At 41.9% G+C, this 19,500-nt stretch overlaps 1 protein-coding gene across 4 annotated transcripts in view; it reads right to left on the reverse strand.

The window, feature by feature from the left end:
* The window catches only part of MAP3K7 (mitogen-activated protein kinase kinase kinase 7), a 66,513-nt gene that overhangs the window by 25,300 nt on the left and 21,713 nt on the right, over nt 1-19,500 (reverse strand). For 2 of the 4 annotated variants that reach the window (XR_006388549.1, XM_044288734.1), the window contains exons 7-12: nt 18,851-18,979; nt 13,448-13,578; nt 11,958-12,039; nt 6,999-7,126; nt 4,843-5,002; nt 891-971 (exon numbers count right to left, since the gene is read on the reverse strand). Coding sequence is in view for 2 of the 4 variants with exons in the window: in XM_044288734.1 (XP_044144669.1) it covers nt 891-971; nt 4,843-5,002; nt 6,999-7,126; nt 11,958-12,039; nt 13,448-13,578; nt 18,851-18,979 (711 nt within the window). In the remaining 2 variants the exon portion in view is untranslated. The remainder of the gene's footprint in view (nt 1-890; nt 972-4,842; nt 5,003-6,998; nt 7,127-11,957; nt 12,040-13,447; nt 13,579-18,850; nt 18,980-19,500) is intronic. The other 2 variants (XR_006388550.1, XM_044288735.1) reach the window with 1 other exon arrangement.

The raw sequence follows: 19,500 nt of genomic DNA on the forward strand, positions 1-19,500 counted from the left end.
GACATCTATGCAGGAGAATAAAGACGAGTGGGGACCATCAGCACATCAACACTTAACTTGAAAGATGATTAACCATTGGTTTGTCTTTTTATAACATTTCCTGCTCGTATATATATATATATATATATATATAGTATGTGACTGGTTGTATATGATTATTTAGACTCTACTTTATATTCAGTATTCCTATTGAATTAACTTATAACATTGTGTTCTGTATGTGTAGATATTTTGTATAATATATAACCTTGGGTATTATCTGGGTCTATAGCCATCCGTGCTGGTAATAGTCTTGTGACTCCAACTCATCCCAGGTCTGGGAGCTGGCCACTCAAGGATTAAATATGTATAAGTTGTTGACCTTCAACTAAGTGTAGCCAACACCTTTATTAAGGTGATGACTGTGTAGACCGAGACTGATGCAGGATACTGGCAATAGGATCGGTGGAAAAGCAAAAAAAGGTAGCAAAATGGTGAATATTTCACATTTTTCCAACATCAATACAGACAGAAACCCTGAATAATAATCTAGGTAATTTTATAGTTATTGGGGGTTATTAAGACTGGCGGTTTAGATGCTGGTCTTAAGCCCCCCATGCTGGCAGTGGATGTGCCAAAGTTTTGTAGAGGCACAGGCTGGTGTAGTTAAATTTACCTGGCGTGAGCGCGGGGAGGACCACAAAAGAGAAAAAAAAAAGAAGATTTTGCAAAAAAAATAAAAATCTCTGAAATAAAAAGGTGTCAAAAAGTGGCGTAAAAAAAAAATTGCCCTCATTGTGTATATACAATGACACACAAGCTCTGTAGACAAACTAATCGGAGCAAGAAGCATTTGTTTGAATTTCCTTCATTAATCTTCGCCTCACAAGGTTATTATCATCCTGTAGTACCTGTTATGATGATCTCAGGGACATCCAGAATATTGCCAAATGAAGCAGTTTTACGGTGGCCTCGCTTAGGCTTGGTATAGGCTGCAAAAACACATACACAATACACATGCAAACGACTACAAGTGGTACAGGGCACAATTCACAAAAGCATGGAAGTGTACAGCACAATGTTACACAATGGAAGGGCATGCAGAAAACAACCATGCAAATGAGAAGGGAAGCATAAATGAACATGCAGAAAAATAAATAAAAAAAGACCATGACATGAACTTACAGAAGAGTAACAAAGTGAGACTTTTTTTGAACCACTGTCTACTTGAAAGGGGTTAATTGGTTACTAACTACATGCTACTTACTGAAAAAGTATTGAACTCTGTAGGGTTACAACTGGATTGTCTCCAATTACTACAACAATCCTTATAAAGAAAATATGGTAGGAAAACATTTTTGGGTGTGGAAGTTGATTATAAAGTTCCATAAATGCCTGTTGAGACTCATGATGGAGGATGATCTATCTACCAGTTTAATGACCCGGTATTAACTGAGAAGTTAGGAATGAAGAATGGACACGTGAGAAAGACCAGGCAACTCCACCATGTCTGTTCTAGTGAATACCCCCATTAATTATTCATTTTGGGGCAACGTTCTTAGTCCCCTATCAGATGGATGATGGGAAACTTGTCTGCGCTCCAAAGCACACATGATGGGCACCCATGGGTAGTCCATTTTTCTCACAGACTCACTCAGTGAATGAGTCATGCAGAAAAATTGGATTGAGATGGTGCATGCTGCTCTCTTCTCGGCACAGACAGACCAATGGTCAGTGCAGAAAACGGCTCAGGGGAAGATACCCAATTCCAAATTTAGACAGACCCATCATCTGTCTGATAGGGGAATAAGAACCCAGCATTGTGCTATTCCTTAAAAAAAAAAATTTTTTTTAAAAGAACATGCAAAAACAGACCTGATAGGAGCACTGACAGGTATACATTTACTTAAAGGAGTTGTCCCAAGACAACTTATCCCATATCCACAGGAGATAAGTGATTGATCATCATCCCAGGGGTCCTACAGCTGGGGGCCCCACCATGGAGCAACGACAGGCATGCATGTCTGCCACTCAATTCAGATCTATGGGACTGCCGGAGATAGATTACAAGCATTCTGCTATATATGGCAGTCCCATATAGTTGAATAGAGTGGCGAACAAGCATAGACGTGTCTATAGCTCCAAACAGGTAAATATGGGCCACCCCAGCGGCCTAATCCCCACTGACCAGACACTTATCACCTAACCTGTGGATAGTCAAGAAGTTGTTCTCATGAGACAACCACTTTAAAGGCTATGACACCTCTGCATATACATATTTTTTTAAATTACTGAATGACACACAATCCAAAAACATTTTTCTAATTGGGCTTGATTAAAAATATTGCTTCATTTGGATTCTACAGCTGTTTTATATACACACACACACACATACACTCCTGCGAACAATCTAAGAAACTCTTTTTACACATAGGCCCACAATTACTATTATAGTGGCTGTGCCTCAATGTCTGGCATAACTTGGGGCAGAATCTGGCACATTTGCATGGCAATTTCCCACCTCTCTCTGAGGCTACATGCACACAAACGTATTTTGTTTCAGTGTCTGTTGCGTTTTTTTTGCAGATAGGATGCGGACCCATTCATTTCAATGGGTCCACCAAAACTGCGGACAGCACACCGCGTGCTGTCCGCATCAGTATGTCCGTTTCATAGCCCCGCCAAAAAATAGAACATGTCCTATTCTTGTCCATTTTGCAGACAAGGATAGGCATTGTTACAATGGATCAAAAAAAAAAAAAAAAAAAAAAAAAACGGATGACATATGGATGTCATCCGTTTTTGTTTGCGGACCGCAAAGCACATACAGTCGTGTGCATGTAGCCTTATATAAAAGGGAGCATGGCTTAGGTTGCAACATGTTGCCGCAAAGTAAGCCAACCACTAGGTGGTGCAAAGTTCGACAGCAGATTCTAATCGTGCATCAAAATCATCATCCAGCCTGTTATTGGGTCTGTGGCATTTCCCATAGACTACTGTATAGAAAAAACATTCTCTTAAAAACAAATTCATATCAAAATGTGTAACTGAAAAAAGAAAGCTTGTAAAAAAAATTAAAAAAAAAAACACTTCATGGCATTTTTTTTTTCTTTTAACTTTGACTTGGTTTGAACTTTGATTTGGTCATAAATTAGCGTAAGGATGGTTTTCAAACGCACCTTTTTCTGGCAGTTTCTGAGGCAAAGCCAAAAGTGCATCCAGCAGGAAGGAAGGAAGAAGTCCTTCCTTTATATTTTGAATTCCCTTCCCACCCACTTTTGACTTTGGCTGCTGGAAAGGGTGTGAGACCATCATAATAGATCATTCACTAGAATTCAGAGAGGATCTGAAGACACCAGTCATCAGCCAGTTTCACTGATTTTCTACTAGGCTATGTAGTCTATATACACAGAAGATGCCAGCTGTAGAAGCCAAAACAAAGTAACATTTTCAACTAAAGTTAATTACAAAAATGTTTTCAATAAAAACACACTATTCTAATAACAAAAGGTGCCCATAGGCTTCAAAGGGAGTCTATCAAGAGTTCTGACCATGACAAACTGCTGACAGCACTTTGTATTGGCTAGGGAGAGCAGTACAAACATACTTTTTGCTGAGCTGTTATCAGGAGTAGTGAGAATATGAACTTTTATTCTGCTCCACTGTGAACAGCTCTCTGCAGTTAGCTTCTTCACAGGCCATCCCCTCTTAGTGACAGCTGTAGTGTCTCCTGGTTAGATGACACAGCTATCAGTTAGTGTAGAGGGTACTTCACAGTAAAATCCACTTGCAAAAACAGCATCTGGCAGAATACAAATTCATATTCACACTACTCTTGATGAGAGAAGCTGAAGAAAAGGTATGTTTGTGCTGGTCTTCCTACCTAGCTGGTGCTGTCAGCAGTTTAGCATGGTCAAAACTGCTGACAGACCCCCTTTAACTGCAGTGCAAGTGTGTCACACAAATCTGAACTGCAGGGTCTTGTGTCAAAATAGATTCAGTCAATGTAAAACGTATCTAGCACCCACCAGGAGTGCATATACATAATTTCACTATTTCTGTACAGATTACCCAAACAGTATTGGATTCTTGGGTAGAAATATAAGAACTAATCATTTATATATAGCACAATGCTGCAAAATGCTTTAAAAGCCTCAAATGTAATAAAATGCTTGTAAAAATAATACAATGGATCCACTTTAAATAAACTGGGGAGCAACATTTCTTTTGAAGGGTGAATAAAGTGCGCCATGTACTATACTCTAGAAAACACCGTCAGCTGCTTCCTATTTTAAGCATTACACTGTTGCCTTTTTCACCTTTCATTGAACTTTGCAAAATTTATATGATAATATCATGCTGCTATTACGCTCAATGCTTCTCTCTGTGGGTTTCTCTTTTATGGCAAATTAATGGCACTAAAGTGGTAGTTGGTTGCCATAACAGCTCTTCTGGGTTTTAGACATGCGTTTTGTTTTCTTCTGTTATGGGATCTATATGTTTTTTTTCATTAGATGTGTGCGCGCTACACTTTATTTAGTTCTACCCCACCCTCCTGCCTCGAATGCAGACAGTGCCAATGGGTACATAACACTTAAATGTCCTTGGCATGTGAAGCAAATCGTGAATGATAAAAATTAATAGCTCGGTAAAGTTAACTACCAGTAATAAAATAACAGGCATTAAAGGGGACCCAAACTTCACCAGCTTAAAACCTCTTGAGCAAAAAAACGTATTTTGAGAATATCGTAATCTTAATTTTACTTATCGACCATGGATATAAATGCACCCCCAATAAAGTCATCACCTGTTTGAACATTTGCTTGGACCTGTAAAATTATTTGGATGTTTTGTCCTCTTTACCTGTACTTGCGGAAATCCTTGCCTCCAGTTCAGACATGTCTGCACTCATGCGTTTGTTCTCAGAGGTGCCCAGCATTGAAGAGGGCTTCCCTCGTGTATCCGACAGGCTTTCTACGCTGCTACCTCGAGAAGGTGGCAAACTCAAACGGCCTGCTTCGCCCTGCACGAAAAGATGAGATAAAATAGACTGCAGTGCAACCAATTTAACACGACCTCAAGGGGAGGAAGACAGACCTGGGGGGGGGGGGGGTTAATGTTTTGAATTGTAAAATATGTTATTAGGGGTGTAACACCAATAAAGACCTAGCTGGTACACCCCTATAGGACTACATTAGACAAGGCTTAATGGGATTTGAGAAAGAGGCATTAAACAAGAGGCTTTTGTCACACGTACCGTATATTAACCACTTCCATACCAGGCCAGTTTTCACCTTCCTGACCAGGCCTAATTTTGCAAATCTGACATGTGTCACTTTACACGGTAATAACCTTGGAACGCTTTCTTATCGAAGCAGTTGAGACTTTGTGACATATCGTAATTCAGGCTACTGGTTGATATGCGTTATGGCGGTGGACATAAACTGCTATTCGGGTAGACTGCAGGGTTTACAAGGGAAAGACCACCTTTTGGACTTTTGCAGCGCTTATTAAGATGGATTGGTTTACAGACACCATGTTCCTTTCGCGTAGCCTCTGGGATATCAGCACAGCCATTTTCTGAGCAGCATACTTTATTTTTCTGAGGGCTTGTTTTTTGTGGAAAAAGTTGCCATTTTCATTGGTACTATTTTAGATGCATACAAACTTTATTTTGCTTTTTGGGAAGCAGGGTTTCTGCCATCGTTTTTTTGGCTACACCATGTAGGAAAAACATAACTTTATTCTGCTGGTCAATAAAATTACAGAGATACCAATTTATTATTTATTTTTAGTCTTGTTACTTTTACACAAAAGCATTTTTGAAAACAAAAATAAAGAGTTTTTGTGTCACCATTTTCTAAGAGGCATATTTTACTATTCTGGCGATGGCCTTGTTTTTTGCAGGATGAGTTGACGTTTACATTGCTACCATTTTGTGGTACATAAAACAGTTTTGGGTAAGTCGATGTGACCAAAAATTGCTGTTCTGGCATAGTTTTTTTTTTTATGGTGATATTTTTATAAAGCCTGTAGATATGGAAGTGGGAATAACAATTACATTGGTTTTTTTTAAATGTTTCTAATGAATTTTGGAAAAAAGTATATATAAAAAATAATCATGTTTTGGTATCGCCATTTGCTGAGAGACATTTTTATTTACTTTTTATAGCAATAGTCTTAGGTGGGGACTTTTTTGGGAAGATGTGACATTTTCATTGGTATTATTTTAACTTTTTGTTGACCATAAAATGGCTGTTCTGGTATGGTTTCTATTTTTACAGCGCTCACCCGACATGGTGGATCATGTGATATTTTTTATAGGACCAGTTGTTACAGATGCAGAAATACCAAATACATATAATTGTTTTTGCAATAATAAATGGCATGATGAGTGGAAAGAGGCTTTTAATACACTTGAAACTTTTTTTTCCCCCCTCTTGCACTTAGGGGCATACAAGACCTCCTGTAATCAGGGATGACAGTTACAGGATGAATACAGCCCTCAGACAGGTTGTACAACCTCTCTGCAGAGCTAATCTGGGCCCAAGACCCAGAAGCTTGTGCAGACTCCTGGTCGGCGGTCCCATGACTGCCGGGACACGATCAGGAAGCAGCCTTTTGCTTCTTCATCGCCATACACAATGCTTCTTGAGAGAATGCGATCACTGACCGTGGGCTCCCTGCTCCAGCAGCTTCACAATTAGGTGTCCTGACAGAGATCAAAGCAAAGAGCTATGTCACGGCACATGCAGTCTACGGGCAGTTGGGAACTGGTTAAATGGCCAATAGTTTATATAATAGAATAGGTGCACAATTAGACTTCCTACCAGTGTGTGTTCATTAGCCAAAATCCACCAACATTCTGCATCCAATGCAAGTGAATGAGGTATTTTATACCCCTACCCCCTTGAGATGGAGAACACATGCACACATTGTCCGCACCCTGGAAAAAAAGTCATCTGCAAAAAGAATCAACCTAGTACAGAATAACTGACGGACGCATTACATCTACTTACTCCCTGCTTGGGCCGATTTTTCAAATGTGCCAATTTGGACTCTATTCGTTTAATGGTATCATCTGCACTGGCCTGGATATCATCACTCTTATTGCTGGTATTTGTAGAAGTAATGTCAATGCAAGATCCTGCAGGACAAAACACACAGAGGGCATGCTTTAATCTTGTACAACAGTTCATTTCTATCACCGTACAGTAGCTAATCTTTACTTTGTGGGATGAGTATATAAAATGGCTCCTATCAGCACTTTACAACCCTGGGTTGCATGGGGCGAGCTGCATAGTTCTCTAAACGCCCTACATTACCCACAAGGTGGGGGGATGCACTGGCTACTCTATCTTGCAAAAGTCAACAGGGAATCCACAGCTTGTGCTGCGGGTACATTTCAAGTTCAATGTACTTTATTATATTAGGAGGAGCTGAAGCTAGTACCATAGCAGCATTCAAGTAAAAGTGAGTTGCGGTACCAGGCACAGCTGTCTGGCAGAGGTCCCACGGGTTGAAGCCTATAAATCACATACTGATGGTCTACCTCAGGATAGGCCATGAATGCAAAAGGTGCAACTGCGATATTAAAATCTGAATTCTCTATTCTAATAAACGTTCTGGTCATTCTAAAATGAAAAAAACATTTCATATATATGAATTACAGGGCAACATAAGTTTTTCATCAACCAGGTATATTAAAATATCAGAATCTTTCTATGATTTCTAAAAAACACAAGGTTAGGGCTTCTACAGTTTATGGAACTCAAGGGAAAGAATACCGTTATACAATTAGAGTTGTTGCGATACCAAATTTTTGATTCGGTTTCGATACCATGAAAAAGTATTGCGTTACTCGATACCACGCAAAAAAAAAATAAACCAAAAAAGCCACGTGTATTCCGCATTTTTAAAAATGGCGAATCGCGCATTTTTTTTTTTTTTTCTGTTCCGGTATTCACCACCTAGATTTTTTTTTTATATTTTAATAGTTTGGACTTTTCTGACGTGGCGATATGCAATATGTTTATTATTTATATATTTTATATGTGAAATTGGGAAAAGGGGGTGATTTATACTTCATATTTTGGTGGGGGTTTTTACTTATTTTTTTTTTTTTTACACACTTTTTATTTAATAACTATTTCCCCCTTTAGGGGCTAGAACCTGGGATCTTTCATCCCTTGTCCTATTCAGCCTGATAGAGCTCTATCAGGGTGAATAGGACTTCACACTGTCCCTGCTGCTCTGTGCTTTCTGCACACAGTATCAGGGATGTTACCATGGCAACCAGGGCTTCTGTAGCGTCCTGGCTGCCATGGTAACCGATCGGAGCCCCAGGCTTACACAGCTGGGGCTCCGATCAGAAATCAGAAGCTGCCACTGCACCACCAATGGAGGGGGGGGGGGGAGAGAGAGGTCCCTGTGGCCACTGCCACCAATGATTTTAATACTGGGGGGTTGAGAGGGGCCGGCGCACTGTGCCACCAATGATTTTAATGGGATGCGGGGGTTGAGGGGGGGGGCACACTGCACCACCAATGATAATTACCCCTTTATACAGGAGGCGGGTACTGGCAGATCAGCGGCAGTTAACCCCTTAGGTGCCGCACCTGAGGGGTTAACTGCCGCTGATCGCAGCTCCCTGTCAGGGGCAGGGGGCCGGCAATGCGATTCTGCTGCCGGCACCTGCCTCCTGTATTATGTGTTAAAGACTAACTATATGGGACTCCAGACTTTCACTATTAGGCTACACAGAGCGGCGCCCAGCGATGTCTCAGCACTCACCATTAGTCCTGGGCGCCGCTCCGTTCGCCCGCAGTGCCCCATTACTGTCTCCTCTCCTGCTCCACATGCTGCTGATTACTATCGGAGCGATGGGAGGAGACATCAGATTCACTAGTGGGCGTTCCTTCTCCCTGGCTGTAGCGCTGTCCAATCGCAGCGCAGGGAGAAGTAACGCCCACTAGTAAAGCTGATGTCTCCTCCCATCACTCCGATAGTAATCAGCAGCATGTGGAGCAGAAGAGGAGATAGTAATGGGGCACTGCGGGCGAACGGAGTGGCGCCCAGGACTAATGGTGAGTGCTGAGACATCGCTGGGCGCCGCTCTGTGTGGGAATAGTCCTATCATTGGTGGCGCAGTGCGCCCGCCACTCCCCTGCCCCTCTCTTCTCATTGGTGGCAGCGGCAGCAGCACAGGGGGGAGGGAGGACAGCTTCCTTCTCCCCGTGCTGCTGAGAGAACATGAGCGCGCCGACAGCAGCGCGCTCATGTTCAGAGATACTAGGCTGCGCAGAAGCGCAGCCCAGTATCGAAAAAACTGAAATCCCGGTATCTTATCAATACCGGGACAAAAGTATTGATTGGGTATCGAAATTTCGATACCCGCAACAACCCTATATACAATAACACAATATTCCTGCCTAGTATAGCGAAGCTGATATTCCCAAAATGAACATCTGTTATAAATTATCACATCATTACGAATTAAAAATAAGAACATAGAAATGATAACTTTATATTGAATCCGAGCCTATTGCGTTTTCACATTAGCACGACCAGTTGCTATGTCTATTCATTTATTCCTTTACTGCCTCATCACACTCTCTGAACATATCCATACTGGACAAACTTAACCTCTAGGGCAGGGCTGGCCAACCTGTGGCTCTCCAGCTGTTGTAAAACTACAACTCCCACCATGCTTTGCTGTAGGCTGATACCTGTAGGCAGTCTGGGCATTCTGGGAGTTGTAGTTTTGCAACAGCTGGAGAGCCTCAGGATGGCCATCCCTGCCCTAGGGCCCTTTCACACGGGCGTGTCCCTGGTGGGCTTATTTGTAGGGGACAAGGTGTATTTTTAATAGCACCATTTAATTTTCTATATCTTTCAGCTGAAAATGGGAAAAAAAAATCTTCGTGGTGTGAAATAAAAAAATTCTGCCAAGGTTTTGGGGGGGGGGGGGGTTTCATATTACAGCGTCCACTGTGCACTAAAAAAATGACATGATGTGCTTATTCTGATGATTATGACAATACAAAATTTGTATAGTTTTTGTTTTCCTACTTTTAAAACATAAAAACCTTTGAAAAAGTTATTTTCTTACAGCCATGACTTTTTTTTACACTGATCAATAAAGGACCTAGCCATGGGACACCCTTTAATCAGTGTATCATAAAGGGACCCACCTAACATTAGGAGTTTTGGTTTTGTTTAGTGTATGTAGGGGCACTTTCTACCATATCCCATATATTGCTCTTGTTGTGCAAGCTTAGTGTGAGCTAAAGCAGATACCAGCTGGGAGATATTGAAGGAGCCTGTAATTTGAAACCGAATCCGATCAGGGAAGATGGGGACATCATATAGGATGCACTTTTTCTAAAGTCGCTTAAAACCATGGTCTCCAAAATGGCTTTTCTTGCAAACATACACTCACCTAAAGAATTATTAGGAACACCATACTAATACGGTGTTGGACCCCCTTTTAACTTCAGAACTGCATTAATTCTACGTGGCATTGATTCAACAAGGTGCTGATAGCATTCTTTAGAAATGTTGGCCCATATTGATAGGATAGCATCTTGCAGTTGATGGAGATTTGAGGGATGCACATCCAGGGCACGAAGCTCCCGTTCCACCACATCCCAAAGATGCCCTATTGGGTTGAGATCTGGTGACTGTGGGGGCCATTTTAGTACAGTGAACTCATTGTCATGTTCAAGAAACCATTTTTAAAGTCTTCAACAGTCCAATTTTGGTGAGCTCGTGCAAATTGTAGCCTCTTTTTCCTATTTGTAGTGGAGATGAGTGGTACCCGGTGGGGTCTTCTGCTGTTGTAGCCCATCTGCCTCAAGGTTGTGCGTGTTGTGGCTTCACAAATGCTTTGCTGCATACCTCGGTTGTAACGAGTGGTTATTTCAGTCAACGTTGCTCTTCTATCAGCTTCAATCAGTCGGCCCATTCTCCTCTGACCTCTAGCATCAACAAGGCATTTTCGCCCACAGGACTGCCGCATACTGGATGTTTTTCCCTTTTCACACCATTTCTTTGTAAACCCTAGAAATGGTTGCACGTGAAAATACCAGTAACTGAGCAGATTGTGAAATACTCAGACCGGCCCGTCTGGCACCAACAACCAAAATTGCTTAAATCACCTTTCTTTCCCATTCTGACATTCAGTTTGGAGTTCAGGAGATTGTCTTGACCAGGACCACAAACCTACATAACCCTGGATAGCAAGGGGTTATTTCTTCCCCCTCCCCCTTGACTTAGCTTGTACCACACTATGCCGTGCTGTGATCTTTTCTGGTACCTAGCCGTCCGCCGCTTTCTCGTAGCTGGTTTAGGCAGAGGTTTTTTCAGCTAATGAGGGATTTGTTATGCTCCTATCTGTTCCAGGAGCTTACCGCTGTGTGTATTTCTTCCCTTCTCGCAGACGCTGTGGAAGTGCGGTCAAGATGGCTGACTGGTGGGAAAATGAAAAAGCCTGCGAGATGCGCCGGTTCCCGCTCCCTCGTCCTACCTCTTCCCGTGCTGTCTCTCAGTCCTCTCTTTTGCCTCTCACCGGCTCCGGAACACTTTTGAACCTCTCCGGTCTCTGCGCAGGTGAATTGCGCGGCTCTCTTGCTGAGCTCCCGGTGCGGCTTGCCACACTGCACCGCAGAACGGGAGACATCGCGGTGAGTCTGTTCCTTGTCAGGGCTCTTTGAGGAGTTGTTTCTTTCTTAAATGGTGTCGCGAGAGCCTGGATTTTTCCTAGAATGTAGCCTTTGGCCGCTGAGCTCTTACTCTGTGTCCAGCCATCTTGGCTGCTGGCCACGTCTCCCAGGTATGAACATTTTTGCCATATTGACATCATCCACTAATACATAAAATGCATATTTGCAGAGAATTGCTTTTGCTTATTTTTGCAAAACATCTCCAAAAGATCAGTCAAGCAAAGCACTGCCTTTCAAGGAGGCGGAATTACTAACCTGTACTTGTGGCAGAATTGCTTTGTCCCCCATCAGAGTACTGGCATGGATATTGTAAAGATTCATCAGCTCCAGGAAAATACTGCAGAAAAATGTCAAATGATGAAATGCAAAGCTCAAACACACAAATGATAGATCAAGAAAAGAGAGTCTACTGATGAGATTTAAGGGAAATCTGCCACCAGGTCTATGCTGCAGCATACCGTAGTGACAGAGTCCAATGCAATCAGTGTATAGCTTACTGGTATTCTTGCTGTAGTTTTCATGCAACCACACTTTTTGTGCACGTGCAGTGGATTCAAACTCATATGCTGGCATCCACTGCCTACCCTCCCCTGATTGGCAGCTTTCTCCCCAAGAAAAAAAGCTTCAAATCAGCAGCAGTACCAGGACTCGGGGGGGCTCTGGCTGCGGGCGATGACAGATTGCTTTTAAGAGGAGGTCCACTGCATTACTAGCACAAAAAATATTAAACAGTTTGGATAACAGCAAACAAAATGCATATACCGATAAGCGTTAGGTCGGCACTACTCTATAGGAATCACGGGTGACCCACGTATCCGGGAGGTGCTCTGTATTACTGCTATGAACCACTATGTCCAGAGATCAGAGATACAAATCTGGTATCACTTCTTCCAGTCAGATATTCCAAATCCTTTACTTGTGAATACATTGCAGTGCAAAACAGGTACGAGACAAACGGTGCAGCACACGGCCAATGGTCGTTTTGCGTCCTTTTGACGCTTTCTCAAGGCTATGAGAAACTGTTGGGAGGATGCAAACTTGCCATTGACCGTGTGCTGCACAGTTTTTCGTATCCGTTTTGCACTATCTGACTGGACTTGTATCTCTTACCTTTGGACCAATAGCTAACAAAGAATACAGAGGACTGAGTCATCAGTCCGCTATATTCATGAGAAGTCAGTCGCTGCTTGTCGTGGAGATTGAACGGATGCCGTGTATTTGCGAGTTACTGGAGTCTTCCCACAGTTTCACCTATGCCCATTAGGCCCCATTCACACGACCTTGGAACCTCCATGCCCATGTTGTGGACCACAGCTGGAAACACACAGAAGTCCTTCTGGGTCAGTGCCTCCACGCCGCAAATGATAGAACATGTATTTTGCCGCATCTAGCGGATCATGGACCCATTGAAGTGAATGGGTTTGCACCGCAATATGGAGTGCGCGGACGAAACACGGGCACAGCAGCCCAGCGGTTGTGTGAATAGGCTTTTAGACTTCAACAGGCGACAATTTCAGACGCTGGTTTGAGAGAATGCTTTTGATCTGCCACCGCCTTGCCAGATCTCTTGTAATGGATGCAGCCATGTCATTCTGTCATAGCAGATCAATGTCACTCAAATAAATAATAAGGGAAACTATAATACCAGCTATGAACTGTGTTTAACCTAGGTTAAGTCAAATCAACAGCTATTCATATAGGACACCACAAACACATTAGAGAATACTATAATAAAAAAACCTTGCCTGCATAAGATGTGTCATTATCTTGACAATCTCTTCCATTGAAGGTCGTTGAGACGGATCTTTTGACCAGCAGCGAGTCATTAAGCTTTCAATAGGCTTAGGTAAATTTTTAATTAGAGGTGGCCGAGTACCTGGGAATTCATAAGAGAAGGCAATTATGTAAACGGATTAAACAACTGGTGAACACAATGGTATTTTTTTTTTAAAAAAAGCAGAAAATGCAACTTATACAAAACTGTAAAAAAATGAAAATGTCAAGCCCATAGGGATCTTACTATAGAAGGGGACCTTTACAGTCATTAGTTTTTATGAAACTATTTACTAATTAAATCTGAAAGAGGTAATTGGTTATCAACATTACGTGGACCTTTACAACCGAACAGGATGGAAACTATAAAAATGGAGTTAAAAATCAGCCCACAAAATCCTTCATATGGTTTTAGGTTTAAAGATGTCTGGATCTATATTACTTATATAAAAATGAAGGAATTTGTGATATAGTCATATACTGTTAAAGGGGTTGACCAAGACAACACTAAACTCTTGCCATGCCAATGAATGCTTTCAAATAAAAATAGTCATATACTCTCCAGTTTCTGTGGCGCCACTCAGTGCCGCCAGACCTCTTCCTGCTGGCTGTATACAAAGCTGCTGCGGTGTACTTCTGAGGTCAGTGAAACTGCAGCGGTCACATACCGAATACCTCTATGTCCCCTCAGCAGCCTTGCATTTAAAAGTATGAAAGGTGGATCGGATGTGCTGAGAACCAGGCAGGAGAGACAAGCGAGTATGATGATTTTTTTAAAGCCATCTGTAGTATGGGGAAACTTAGATATAGCAAATATAATATTCATATTTGTTAGTCATCACCTGCCATACGGCATTTGAACGTTTCAAAACAAGCAACTTTAGTCACTTTTCAAATTGAGTCTTTGAATGAACATTTACTGTGATATCCCAACACATCAACTAGGCAAGGTTTTTACATTTTTAGAACAGAGCTGCAATTCAATGTGGGGGCATATTTTATTTTAATATATATATATATATATATATATATATATATATATATATATATATAATCATGGGACAGCACTGAAGATATGACACTCTGATACAATGTAGAGTAGTCAGTGTACAGCTTGTATAACAGTGTACATTTAGTGTGCCCTCAAAATAACTCAACATGCAGCCATTAATGTCTAAACCGCTGGCAACAAAACTGAGTACACCCCTAAGTGTCAATATTTTGTGTGGCCACCTTATTTTCTAGCACTGCCTTAAAGAGGACCTTTCATGGGTCCAGACATTATGAAATGACTAGCAGGTTATGTTAGAGGGTAGTCTCCTCCCCCCTGTACCGATGCTATTCATTAGCATACCAGGTGGTAAAAGTGGGCGAACGGAGCACCGGACAGACAAACTAGTAAGCAATATTACATCCATGCACAGTGCCCTACATAATCTGCTAGTTATTTCATAATGTCTGGACCCATGAAAGGTCCTCTTTAACTCTCTTGGGCATGGAGTTCACTAGAGCGTCACAGGTTGCCACCGGAATCCTCTTCCACTCCTCCATAACGACATAAAGGAGCTGGTGGATGTTAGACCTTGCGCCTCTCCACCTTCCATTTGAGGGTACCCCACAGATGCTCAATAAGGTTTAGGTCTGGAGACATGCTTGGCCAGTCCAGCACCTTAACCCTCAGTTTCTTTAGCAAGGCAGTGGTAGTTTGGGGTCGTTATGTTGGAATACTGCCTTGCAGCCCAGTTTCTGAAGGGAGGGGAACATGCTGTGCTTCATTATTTCACAGTACATGTTGGCATTCATGGTACCCTCAATGACCTGTAGCTTCCCACAGCCGGCAGCACTCATGCAGTCCCAAACCATGACACTCCCACCCCCATGCTTGACTGTAGGCAAGACATACTTGTCTTTGTACTCCTCACCTGGTTGCCACCAGACACGCTTGACACCATCTGAACCAAGTAAGTTTATTTTGGTCTCATAAAACCACAGGACATGGTTCCAGTAATCCATGTCCTTAGTCTTCTTGTATTCAGCATACTGTTTGCGGCCTTTATTGTGCATCATCTTTCGAAGAGGCCTCCTTCTGGGACGAGTCATGCAGACCAATTAGATGCTGTGTGCGCAGTATGGTGTGAGCACTGACAGGCTGAGCCTCCCCACCCCTTTAATCTCTGCAGCAATACAACCTATGGATATGATGCTGAGCACGTGCACTCAACTTCTCTAGTCGACCATGGCGAGGCCTGTTCTGAGTGGACCCTTTCCTGTTAAACCTCTGTATGGTCTTGGCTACCGTGCTGCAGCTCACTTTCAGGGTGTTGGCATTCTTGTTATAGCCCAGGCGATCTTTATGAAGAGCAACAATTTTTTTTTTACGTCCTAAAAGAGTTCTTTCCCATGAGGTGCCATGTTGAACTTCCAGTGACCAGTATGAGAGACTGGGAGAGCGATAACACCAAATTTACCTGAGACCTTGTAACACTAATGAGTCACATGACACCGGGGAGGTAAAATAGCTAACTGGGCACAATTTGGCCATTTTCACTTAGCGGTGTACTCACTTTTGTTGCCAGCAGTTTAGACATTAAAGACTGTGTTGAGTTATTTTGAGGGCACAGCAAATTTACACTGTTATACAAGCTGTAAACTGACTACTTTACATTGCATCAAAGTGTCATATCTTCAGTGTCGTCCTATCAAAAGATATAATAATATATTTACAAAAATGTGAAGGGTGTACTCACTTTTGTGGGATACTGTATATCTATATAAAAATAAAAAATGTGATCCCACTGAGTGTAGGATTATTGGGGTGTTGTATTACGAATGTCACTTCTTTCCGCATAACATTTCTATTGAGAACCTCCTATTTTATTACCGTGTTACATTTGGTATGATTACAATCCAATCAATAAACTATTAACTGTTTATGGGGGATTTTTGGCTTAGATGTAAAAACAAAGGTTTAAGCTGCATGATAAGTCAATATCCATGATATCGGCAGTGTGAATGAGCCCTAAAATAGACGGCCGTGATCTGTGGACAGGCATTACACATGTTTTAGTTTAGGTCCCTGATCTACCAACACATACACACAGAGTATACATAGATTATAATAGATGCCGACCTTTTCTTAATAAAAATACGTTGGGTAGACACGTTCCAATTCTGGCAATTTTATAGAATGCCTTGGTGCAGGTAGTGGTTGTTAAAAGGAATCTGTCAGCGCCCCCTAAGCTGTGTAAGCAGTGTATAGTCTAAGTGACTGAGTCCAGTTATGTCATTTCAGGGTGGATTTGATTTAAATCACTAGTCAGTGAGGCTCCATTTAAATCATAGTTTTCTACATAAAGACATTCTTGCTGGTATAACTTATAATATGCAAGTAGATGAAGATTTTTAGAATAACTTTTCATATTAGGTTGATTCTGTATTCATAGGTTTGTAGAAGTTAGGATTAAGGTATTTTTCTCAATTCTGTTCATGTTATAACATTTATGCGGTGAAGAAGAGGCATGTGATCTCTGCTGAGTCCAATTCAGTTTTGAGAAGTGCAAAAGTAAACCAAGCATCTGTGATAATATATTGTAGGCAGAGAAACTGCCCAATAGTCTTACAAAAACCCCTGGAAGATCATGAAATTGTGAATGTATTAATGGAATTTATTTACCAAAAAAATATACAGCCTTATTCTACATAATTAAAAAACTAATCTTTATTTCATGATGGAATAACCTTTGGATGGTAATATGTTTTCTTCAAAAAGATATATATATATATATATATATATATATATATATATATATATATATATATATATATAAATAAATAAATAATCAGATTTAAATTTAAAATCACTCATTTTTATCCACCCTGTGTCATTTTTATCTTCATATTCATTTGCACCCAGATAAAAATGCCAGATTGCTGCAAAGCACAGTACTTAGTAATGTCTCCAGCAGATATGTGAATGATAATAGATCTGTTCTGATTAGACACTGGCTCTTAGCACAACTGGGTGTACAAGTGCCTTCCCTGCAGCTCTATAAAAAGGCTCTCAGAAGCTACTTTTGGGTAGTGTACCTCTTGGTGAGAGATCATTGACTGCTACACATGCCTCTACACCGTACTCAGACATTTTGCCCGGTTGGCAAACTGAAAGGGGGCGCATCATTAGCCTGAGAGAAGAACCATGGTATTCGCCATCTATGCTATTCTGACTTACAGTAGCTGTTAGGTGGTGCTAGGAGCAGTGGCTATGTGAGGGCATGCAAACATGACAAACAGGCTCCAGACAGCCTACCGATTGTTTGACAAGCACAAGCAGCATCCACATTTTTGTTGTCGACCATCCAGACACAGGTGGCACCTTCATTATACACATCTGTCTCTATTTGGACCAGTTCTCTGCATTTAGCAGAAATAAATTTGGTGACATTTTGCCCATTACGTGTCCTGCCATTGACAGCCATCCACCGGTACCTTCGTTTGCAGTGGTTTCGTGAATGAGAGACCTGGACTGCTATGGTCTGGAACAATATTTTTAGCAACTAATCCAGGTTCTCCCTGGGAGCCGAATGACGGTCAGGTTAGAGAATGGAAACATAATGGTGAATGCTTCATTCCTGTCTTTGCTGTGGAGTGCCCCACTGCCCCAACTGCTGGTGTGATGATCTGGGGAACCATCGCATATGACAATCGGTTACGATATGAGTTACACCAACAGCTCAGCGATATGTGCAGGACATCCTGAGGAAACAAATGTTACCTCTCAAGGCAGGGCTCCCAGCAAACCATGAGAGGCACACAGCAAGGGTTTCCCAGGAATGTTTCATCCAGGTTGCAAGACTTTCTTGGCTTGCCTGGTCACCAGATTTATCGCCAATCGAGCATTTATAGGACCAGCTGGGATGCTAGCTTCGGTAACCTCATGCACACGACCGGTAGTTCTGGTCCGCATCCGAGCTGCAGTTTTTGCGGCTCGGGTGAGGACCCGTTCACTTCAAGGGGGCCGCAAAAGATGCAGACAGCACTCCGTGTGCTGACCGCATTCTTTGCTCTGTTCTGAGGCCCTGCAAAAAAAATAAAAAATATATAGCATGTCCTATTCTTGTCCGTTTTGCGGACAAGAATAGGCATGTCTACAATGGGCTTATGTTTTTTGCGGATCTAAGGTTTGCGGACCGCAAAAAACGGCACTGTTGTGTGCATATAGCCTAAGTGATACATTCACGGAATCCGTGTCACTAGTTTATAGTTAATCCTGCTCTCAGAAAGGCCAGCGTTAACCTGGTGATAGATTTCATCTGAGATATGCAGGAGGGGTAATAGGCATGCACGCACAATAAAAAGGGAAATTACAAATCGCTCACCATTATGGACAGCCCACATTATCCGAAAAGCAGGACCTCCAATTTCATCAAATGGCTTCTGCCTGGTGATAACTTCCCAAAGAATGATGCCCCAGCTGAACACGTCACATTTTTCACTGTAGTTGCTCCCTGAGTGCCAAAAGAAAACCATATACGGTAAATATTTTGTAAAATGGAACCTAAAATATAATTGAATATGAAATTATATAACCAGTATACAAGAGCGGACAACCCACACATTTTATGAGCATAATGAGACATTTATATTGTTAGGGTCTAATCACACGTCCGCACTTTGGGTCCAGATCCATTCCACAAAAATGCGGAACGGGTGCGGACCCATTCATTTTCAACGGGGAACAGAAAAAGATGGACAGCAAACAGTGTGCTGTCTGCATCCGCATTTCCGGTCCACAGCTCCACAAAAAAAATAAAACATGTCATATCCTTGTCCGCAGCTGCAGACAAGAATAGGCATTTCTATTGGGCGCCAGCCTGGTATTTTGCGGATTCGCAAAACACTGCGGACGTGTGAATGGACTCTTATTCCGATAATGCTATATTTTTTTATGAAAGGACTCAGACCAACAGTAGTCACTTTGGCAAACTTAAGAGAATGGCTGAAGGAAAAGTAGATGCTAACACTAGCC

The sequence above is a fragment of the Bufo gargarizans genome, chromosome 4, assembly GCF_014858855.1.
Source record: "Bufo gargarizans isolate SCDJY-AF-19 chromosome 4, ASM1485885v1, whole genome shotgun sequence".
Lineage (NCBI taxonomy): Eukaryota > Metazoa > Chordata > Amphibia > Anura > Bufonidae > Bufo > Bufo gargarizans.